Source organism: Rosa chinensis, chromosome 1 (assembly GCF_002994745.2).
Source record: "Rosa chinensis cultivar Old Blush chromosome 1, RchiOBHm-V2, whole genome shotgun sequence".
In the NCBI taxonomy this organism is placed as follows: Eukaryota; Viridiplantae; Streptophyta; class Magnoliopsida; order Rosales; family Rosaceae; genus Rosa; species Rosa chinensis.
This window is the reverse complement of record NC_037088.1, coordinates 18,237,197-18,246,348: the sequence shown is the minus strand read 5'-3', so window position 1 is coordinate 18,246,348 and position 9,152 is coordinate 18,237,197. Positions and strand designations below refer to the sequence as shown.

Here is a 9,152-nt window from a genome sequence, read left to right as displayed (position 1 = left end):
GTTGATGAAAATCAAGTTCAAAACTCAGAATGAAATTCATGGACCTGAAAGCACTCAAAACATAAAGGTTGTTGCAAATGACACATCAGAAGCTGTGAGAAGATCAATAAGAACAAGAAAACCTACAATTTCCAGTGATTACAAGTTATATTTCACTGAGGTTGAACTTGATTTGGGGAAAGAAAGTGACCCTGTGACACCTGAAGAAGCCATGAAGTCCAAGCACAGTAAGCAGTGGAAAGAAGCAATGCAGGATGAACTTTTGAGCATGGCTAAAAATGAAGTTTGGACCTTGGTGGATAGAACTGCAGATATGCATCCCATAGGCTGCAAATGGGTATTTAAAACCAAGAAAGATGCAAATGGAAGAGTTGAGAGGCACTAGGCCAGATTGGTGGCAAAAGGGTACAACCAAAAGGAAGGGATTGATTGCAATGAAACATTCTCTCCAGTTTCAACTAAGGATGCGTTCAGAGTAATTATGGCCTTAGTGGCTCATTACTATTTGGAGCTGCACCAAATGGATGTCAAAACAGCATTTTTGAATGGAGATTTATTTGAAGAAATATACATGTTGCAGCCAAAAGGATTTGTAGATGATGACAAGAAGGTATGCAAACTGCAAAAGTCTATTTATGGACTTAAACAGGCATCTAGACAATGGTACCTGAAATTTGATGAAGTTATAACCAAGTATGGATTTGAGGAGAATAAATTGGATGAATGCATATACTGCAAGACCAATGGGAGTGAAATAGTGTTTTTAATTCTTTATGTGGATGACATTTTGCTAGCCAACAACAATATGTTAATTTGCTGAAATCAACCAATTCAAAGAGTTCTTGCTGTAAAATTTTGACATAAAGGACATGGAAGAAGCACACTATGTTCTTGGGATTGAAATGACTAGAAATAGAAAATTATGCACACTTGGATTATCACAGAAAAATTATATAGATAAAGTGCTGCAGAGGTTTGGTTTAGAAAAGTGCAGGTCTAGCGAGTCACCTATGTCAAAAGGTGATAAATTGCACAAAGGACAGTGTCCTCAAAATGCATTGCAAAGAAAAGGGATGGAAAGAATACCCTATGCAAGTTGGAAGTTTAATGTATGATCAGGTTTGCACTAGACCTGACATAGCATTTGCTGTGAACATGCTATCAAGGTATCAATCCAATGCAGTCATGAGCGTTGGGTTGGGTGGCTGGAAAGAAAGTTTTAATATATTTGAAAAACACAAGAGATCACATGCTTGTATACAGAAGGCTAGAAGATCAAGAATTGAAAGTTGAAGCTTATACTGATGCATCCTACAAACAAGATTCAGATGATTTGAAGTCCACCTCAGGTTACGTATTTATGCTTGCAGGAGGAGCAATTTCTTGGAAGACAAGCAAACAGTCCTTGACAGCCACATCAACATTTCAGGCAGAATATATAGCAATATTTGAGGCTACTGCTCGTCCACTGTGGTTAAGGAATTTTATTATGAGATTGAAGATGTTGGATTCAATAGAAAGACCTTTGCCTATATACTGTGACGACGATGCTGCAGCAGTGTTCTTTTCGAAGAACAATAGAAGAACATCTGTTTCAGAAACATAGATGTCAAGTATTTTTCAGTTAGAGAAAGTGTTAGAGACAATGAGGTGGAGGTGATTAAGATAGGAACAAAGGAGCAACTGGCAGATCCTTTAACCAAGGCATTACCAGTTTCTGTGTTCATCAGTCATGTGAAGAATATGGGAGTCTTGGATTCCATATGTACGTAATGCATTTTATATGAAATAGTCCTATAAGTAATTGTATGACTATACATTTTTAATCAGCCAATTTCACAAATTTATTATCTAATATTCATCATTTGAATGAAATTAATTTTCAACATTCATTTGCTTTATAAATTAAAGATATGCAGAAAATCTAGTGTTGATATGAAATAAGCAAATATGATACAGCTCTCTATTCAGTTGAAAATGTCTTAATTTGGATCATACATGTAATACAAATCGATTACTGTATATTTTGAACATGTACAAAATCATACTTGAGGTAGTTCATGTGATTCTGCTCACTGCATTGTGATTATGGAAGATCATTGTTTTATTTAAACATTGTAATTTTCTCTAGTTCAATGCAGTTCAGTATATTGACATAACTTTGAAAATAGATAGGGTTGTTGAACTCAACTGCACACTTTAGAAGCAACTCATGTGTATAATTAATCTTGTGTGATATCTAGTTCAGTGGGAGATTATAAAACTCATTGGAACTAGATATCAACATTATTACTTAAGCTGGTATATATGAGATGCTTTGAGTTCAAATAGTGACACATATAAACACATAAAACTTATAATCGAAAATTGGTTTGGTGATAATGATCTATTTGAATTTGAAATGCAAATTGTATGGTTATCTGGATTAATCTAATCAAACAAAATATGGTAGTTACATGCATGACAGTTCCTTGATGGAAGGAACTGCCTCATTTGCCTTGTCTATATAAGAGGATTGTACAGCCTACATTGATCCCTGCAAGAATACTTCGTTCTCAAACAATTGTCCCATCAAACATTTCAGATTAAGAGTGAATCTTGGAGAAGCATCAATAGACAGTGGCACTCCATCGTGTCAGTATCACACACGTACTTTTATTAGTTTAATTCCTTTTATGGATTCAATATTTGATATACTGAAGATTACATTTTGGACGTGATTCATATTGTTCTTGAATTACAATCTTACAATTGGCATAGTTGTGTCAATCATCTAGTATCTGTTAATCTATATAATGAACTCAGAATTGGTTTAAATTCAATATCAATTATATCTGCATCATGACAGATTTTCATAAATGCTGTTGTGCTGTTTTAATTGTCTGAGTTTATATATGATCAAGGATTAGATGTTCATTGTTAAATTTACATTAACATTCATTCCCCAAATTATCTCTCTTGCATATTTAGGTTCTCTAAAACAAAAGGCATATATGCATGCAAGTAATTGAAAAGCATATATGCATGCAAATAATTGAAAAGCATATATGCATGCAAACATGTGCACGACAAAATATGCAAATGATTTTTGGAAACTTCTATAGTGGTGGGATGGCTGGATAATCTGATCGCACCATCACCAACCATACTTTATTCTTTACTTCAACGTCGTACAACTTTAAAAATGAAGGACCACCGAGCTGGTGGAAACTTTCCCACAAAGGCAGCAAAAAGCACAGTAGGTAGGTACGTAGGGTTTTACATGATGGCGCACGCTTGGGGATTTTCTTCACTGAAACAATCGGGGCGGGTCACGCAGTAACTAGTAGTATAGCTCCTCCCACCGCCGTAACTATCATGGACCGGCCTTCCATAGTAGCCATCGTACTGCATGTAAAGGGCAAGCCTACCGTAACCATACCCAGTTTCGCAGGGACCACCAGGACGCCCTTCGTAACAATCCATACAACACGGGTTCACCGGCCGCCGTGGAGGGCGAGTTTCGCAGGGACCACTAGGACGCCCTTCGTAACAATCCATACAACACGGGTTCACCGGCCGCCGCGGAGGGTGAGTTTCGCAGGGACCACCAGGACGCCCTCCATAACAATCCATACAGCACGGGTTCACCGGCCGCGGAGTACAAGCAGTAACCGGAGCACGCTTCTGCTTCGACTCATCCTTCGGCTTCTCGCCGTCTTCGGGTTTATCTTCCTTTTGTTTCTCTTTAGACGCGTCCTTGGCACCTTTGGTTTCACCTGCAGCTTGTGTTTGTTTGGATTTGTCACCCGTAGAAGGAGGCTTGAGCTTCTCGGGCTCTTTGATCTCGATGCTCTTAATGGCGCCACCTCCTTTGCAGCATAGCTTGTCCCTGATCTTTTCAGGACTACAGCAGACCACTTTGATGATCACCAGGTTGTTCTTCTCGTCGTACGTCTGGTCTCGTATTTCTGTTGTTCACAAAATATCCAACCAATACCACAAATCACTCAGTTTACGTTTTTCACGATATTAATGAACCGAACAGGAAGAGAAAAGAGAGACTCACGAGGGAATTTACAGAGAACTTTCTTGACCTTCCAGTAGCATTTTTCACACTGAAGGTCTACCTTCAGAATCATTATAGTCACCTGACATTAATACAATCATTTGCAGAAATTAGAAAGATATAGAAAGGAGGTTTTTTCTGCAAAACAAGAAGGGCGTGATTAAGAATTGATCGAGGTTGATGATCTCGGGTTTGAAGATGAGAAATCGAATCCATCAAGTTCTGTGTTTCTGACAGAAGAATGATGGATTAAGTAGTATCTGACAAATTGAAGAAGAAACAGCGCAAAAACTTGAGAATTAAAATGATTTGTAGCAGCCACAAAAAATATATATTGAGAGGAGCAGAATTGATCAAATGGGTGATCTAGTTTGAACAGCATAAACAACTTTCTAGTGCATAGAGAAATACCTTCTTTTCCCCCATTGTTGTAGCAGTGAGTGCTCGATCAGATGGGACCTGCTGTTTTGAACAGTGTCTCGGCTGAAATGACTGAATACAGGAGTATAGGGTGAAGGGGTCAAGACCGCCCAAGTCAACATCTGACATTTCTTCACTTAATTAATATGTACTAAATATAGTTAACCACAAGTGGCCTAGTGATTCTTGCCTAGTTGGGTGTGCTCATCAACCTAGGTTCGAACCCCGAAGCTATCAAAATGACCAAGCACTGTCCTACAATGCACAGTTGGAGCATTTCACATGCGCCGAAGGAATTTTTCTTAGGATTCCTCTTAACAAAGTAAAAAAAAAAAGTACTAAATATAGTTATATACCTCATACAACTGTATTAAACTTGGCCTTAATTCAATAAACCCTTTAAACACCAACAACATCACTTTCACTGGGACCACCAGAGTTCAAGGACTCGACTACTTTGACTAAAGAAGCATACCTGGAATCGTAGGATTTCTTCCTGAGCTGTGAAGCTCTAGGGCTGCTGGGATTGACCCAAATATAGCTTTTGGGAGAAGACTCGGAATTGCCATCTGGGCTTGGAGGGTTTTCAGGTCTTGGGACATCTGGGCTCTGGGTTTCTTGTAAAGAATCATGGTTTATTTGGAGAGAAATTCTGGAGTGTAGGGAAGGTGAGATTGGAAGTGTGAATATCAGAGTTAGTTGGCCAGAGCTTTCTAGAGGAAGAGAGTGAATGAGAGAGGGCGTGGAGGATACATGATAAGCCATTTTCCCTCTTTGTTTTGCTCGCTCACTCCGTCTGTGACTATGAGAAGGAAGGAAGGGTCTCGTTTTATTATATTGACCTTGTGAGTGAAAGTAGCTTCCGGGATTCCACTGGGTTAAAAATGTCCATCTAACGTCAACACATCTACTTGCTCCAGAAAAGAAGCAATGGTTTTGAGCCACAAGTGATTACTGTTGTTTGGCCTGCTCAAAAGTATAGGTTCTTTCATATTTTTTGACTTGCTATCTTGGTGGATATACCATTTTGTCTTTGATAACATATCTTGATACATTTTGAAATAAAATTAAACAACTAAAAACCAATACTGGCAGTCGGTGAAACCAAAATAATTTAGTTGTACATTGAGGGAGATTCAGAAGTCATGTCTATCTAATGCGAGCACCAATTCCTGAATTCCACCTTCATTTACAACTGGGCTCTTCACCTCTGCAGCAGCTTCAACTTGATTCAAACATTTTGTTGATTTCCTTGAGCATCATGGTGCTCACAAATTAGCTCCCCACAAATCTGACAGTCAAGAGTCAGAAAGAGTAAGTATCAAGCATTTCATTCACTCAAAATCAAAATCAGTTCTGCAATCTATTTTCTCACTTCAAACTAATACCAACAAATGAAAATCAAAGACAAATACGGGTGTAAAAGGACAAGCTTATACTGTTGTCTGCTGTTTTACTTTCAACATATAAATGGTTGTTTACGCAAAAAATGAGGAACAATTATCACTATGATGCTATTCTGAAGGAAAAAACGGAAAAACAAACAAACAAAGTGGATATACCCCAAATGGCAAGATTATAGAAAATTTTACCAAGCACCAGACAATGTACATGGTAGTGATTGCACAAGAGAAGTTAGATTCAATATCACACCAAATTTCAGAATCATTTGAAATCGTGACGGTAATTGTTTTCATAAGTAAAGACTAACAATCAGGTAATTAGAATTTGACAATTGGGAAATTAACAAATGTGGGGAACTTAACTGAAACCAACTCCACAGATCACTGAATTAGAATACAAACTTTGTAGCGTCAAGAGTTACTTTCCATTACATAGCAATATAGCAGCATTATGCTCAACTCCACAAAGATATAACAAATTATCCAGTTTATGTTCTTCTAGTTGACAGATATTGAGGCCACTGCCAAAGGCCTCCAATTGTTCCAAAGTGCCAAATCATTAAACTCTTAGGCACAAATACATATGCCCCTGGACACAGTTCCTTTTAGTACAGAAAAGTAACAAAACCAAACTTCTATTGCAGCATTGCTTATCCTCTAAACTGGCAAAAGCAATATTCAAATAACTAAAACTACACAATCAGAAAAATGAAGATAACACACTCTGTGAGGCTTAGAACAGGATTTGTTCACAACTCAGCAATTCCGAAGAGGTTTCCAAATTGGGAAACTTGTTACCATTTGAATCAATATAAGTTTGGTAAGATAACTAAAATTCCCAAAAAAAAAAAAAAAGACTTAGAACAGGATTTGTTCACAACTCAGCAATTCCGAAGAGGTTTCCAAATTGGGAAACTTTTTACCATTTGAATCAATATAAGTTTGGTAAGATAACTAAAATTCCCAAAAAAAAAAGTATCAGAAGTGGAAAATAGATTCAGTATATGAATGAGTTTCCAGTCATGGCCAACCTAAGAACATGATTAAAAGGCATTTCAATTCCAACTTCCAACAATAAGGTTACTGGAAGAATAACTTCTAAGTTGAAATCCATCGATTCAAATATGGTTTTCATCAGCAAAATAAAAAAATAAATGAATCATACATGTCAGATTCCCAAAATTTAAGGGTGAAGAATGAAGAATGCATGCTTAACTTAGTTTTCCAGCAAATATGCTTATTGTCTACAACAATGTGAAGAAGAAAAGTAGCACAAAGCTGGAAGCTGGAAGACAGTGGGTGTGTCACAAAATGGCAAAAGAATAGACAATAATTCTAGTGCGTGGTAATAGGACCTTTTTCCTTTGTTTTTTTGTCAAGGGCCAAACTTAGTTTATATAAATTTAGTAATAGAATGATAGTCAATCATATTTGACAGAAAGAGCAAATGAAAACTCACAGTGTTGATCTTAGAGATGTCTGCAATACCACTGGTGACTGGTGAAACTAAAGTCTCCCTGTAAATGAGTCCATCAAATTTCCATCTGTTGTGGGTCCTAAAAACATTCCTAAATGTCTGTTCCTTGAAGCTATAGAATACCAAGGACTGAAAATCATATCTGCTGGCGATCAAACCTTCACCATTCTCTAATATGCACAGAGGCGTCACGAGTGAGAATTTATGATCTTTTGGTAAATCAAAAGAAGCAACTTCAGTCCACGATTCCTTGACCCCATATTCCTTCATCATCCATATTCTAAACCTGGAGATCTCATCGTGTAGAATGCTATATTCATATACACCAAGACAATCTCCAGGAAGAAAGTCGCATCTAAACCCAACCAGAGAGGGCAATGGAAGCATCTCCCGAAACTTTTCCTCTGCTAAATCAAACGAGATAATCCTTGAATCTCTTGGATGAAAATCATCAACTATGGTCCCTTGCCAATGCAGAGCACCATTTAACAAGCACGCCGGCCCTGCCAAGAAAAAGTAACCGAGACCCTCATGGGTCCTCCATGAACCTGATTTTAAACTAAAGACCTGAACCATGGTTTCCTCAGAACCCCTAACTCTATGATTGTACCCTCTCACTACCTTATAATCATCATTAGTGGAATCATAACCAAATCCAGAAAACTGCGGAATGCAATGATCAGTAGGTTTTGGCAACAAATTGGATTGTCCAGTACAAGGGTTCCATACCACCATGTCTTTCTGGTCAATTTCTACACAAATCAGGCCATTGCAAGAACCCACAATATTTCTACGACTGGAATTAGGGAACATTACCGGAAACTCGAGCTTTCCAATTGCAAGATGAGCATCTCCATCATCCTTCAATGCCTCACAGTCTAGGGATAAGTCCTTGGATGCTTCACAGTCTCGGGATTGGAGATGACTCATTGATATCAAGAGCCTGGAGGTGTTCTCGGTGAAGCCTTTGCTTGCGTAGTTGAAGTGCTTGGTGACAAAACGAGACTGGGAGATGAGAGCACGCCATGACTTGCAGACGCAGCGAAATCGCATCAGTGATTTGACCCGTAGCCTTGCCAGTATCTCATCAAGGACGCCGTCGAGGTCGGCGACACTGGTAAGAGCTCGCTTGTGAACGCCGCCGTCGTCCGCCATGGAATTGGTGGCGATTAGTTTTGAATTCGGAGGAAGGCCGATGCGGTGCGTTTTGGAGGAGGAATCTTTGGACGTGGTTGAGTAAAACAACGGCGGCGGCAGTTGTTGTTTTGACGGCGGCGCGTGTAATGGCTTCTTCGATTTTCGTCTCAGCAGTTCTGCTCTCACTCTCCCAGTGACTTCATCGCTCCATCATTTTAAGGAGTTCAAATTGAGTTGGGCTCTGATATTTGTTATTGGGCTTGATTTTTTTTTTTTTTAACTCCAATTTTGGGCCTAGTCCAATTTCGCTTAAGAATTTAATTCATCTCATCCATTACGCAGTTTTCTGCAAGTTATCAGCATTGAGAATAGATGAAAAGAGTAAAACCTTGGAGTGGTAAAACTCGACGGATCAATAGAGACGAGAAATCTCATTGTTACTACAATATTCAAAAACAAAAACTTGTAATCCTGTACATATTGATGTTTCGCAGAAGTACAAAATATGGAGAGATCAGCAACTGCTTTCACTTCGGAGCCATTTCTGGGTTTCTGTGAGGAAGATGATTGGAACAAGAAGGTTTTTTGGGTTTAAAGGAGACTGGGAGATTTTCTGATGTGACAGGTTTGTGGGTGACTGCGAATTTAAATAAGAAATTTTGTGAGG

The 9,152-nt window shown here is 38.5% G+C and overlaps 2 protein-coding genes across 2 annotated transcripts; both read right to left on the bottom strand.

Annotated features, from left to right (window-relative positions):
- Positions 1 to 2,954: 2,954 nt before the first annotated feature.
- Positions 2,955 to 4,578, bottom strand: LOC112181526 (protein PYRICULARIA ORYZAE RESISTANCE 21). Its single transcript, XM_024319893.2, has 3 exons — positions 4,460 to 4,578; positions 4,049 to 4,130; positions 2,955 to 3,950 (listed from the first exon to the last, which is right to left on the bottom strand). Exons 1-3 carry the CDS (start codon positions 4,472 to 4,474, stop codon positions 3,259 to 3,261), a joined length of 789 nt encoding a protein of 262 aa, XP_024175661.1. The 5' UTR covers positions 4,475 to 4,578; the 3' UTR covers positions 2,955 to 3,258.
- An 841-nt stretch (positions 4,579 to 5,419) lies between these two features.
- On the bottom strand, positions 5,420 to 8,702 carry LOC112184705 (F-box/kelch-repeat protein At3g23880). The gene is made up of 2 exons (XM_024322946.2): positions 7,331 to 8,702; positions 5,420 to 5,759 (listed from the first exon to the last, which is right to left on the bottom strand). The coding sequence occupies exons 1-2, from the start codon at positions 8,501 to 8,503 to the stop codon at positions 5,700 to 5,702; spliced, it is 1,233 nt and encodes a 410-aa protein (XP_024178714.1). The 5' UTR covers positions 8,504 to 8,702; the 3' UTR covers positions 5,420 to 5,699.
- Positions 8,703 to 9,152: the final 450 nt, after the last annotated feature.

What these genes read in the sequence shown, in the direction of transcription:
- LOC112184705 (XM_024322946.2), bottom strand. Translation starts at nt 8,503, where the DNA reads ATGGCGGACGACGGCGGCGTTCACAAGCGAGCTCTTACCAGTGTCGCC. An exon ending in ACATCTCTAAGATCAACACT is followed by an intron (nt 5,760 to 7,330) that starts GTGAGTTTTCAT and finishes CTTGACTGTCAG; the next exon opens with ATTTGTGGGGAGCTAATTTG.
- LOC112181526 (XM_024319893.2), bottom strand. An exon ending in AGTTCTCTGTAAATTCCCTC is followed by an intron (nt 3,951 to 4,048) that starts GTGAGTCTCTCT and finishes TGTGAACAACAG; the next exon opens with AAATACGAGACCAGACGTAC.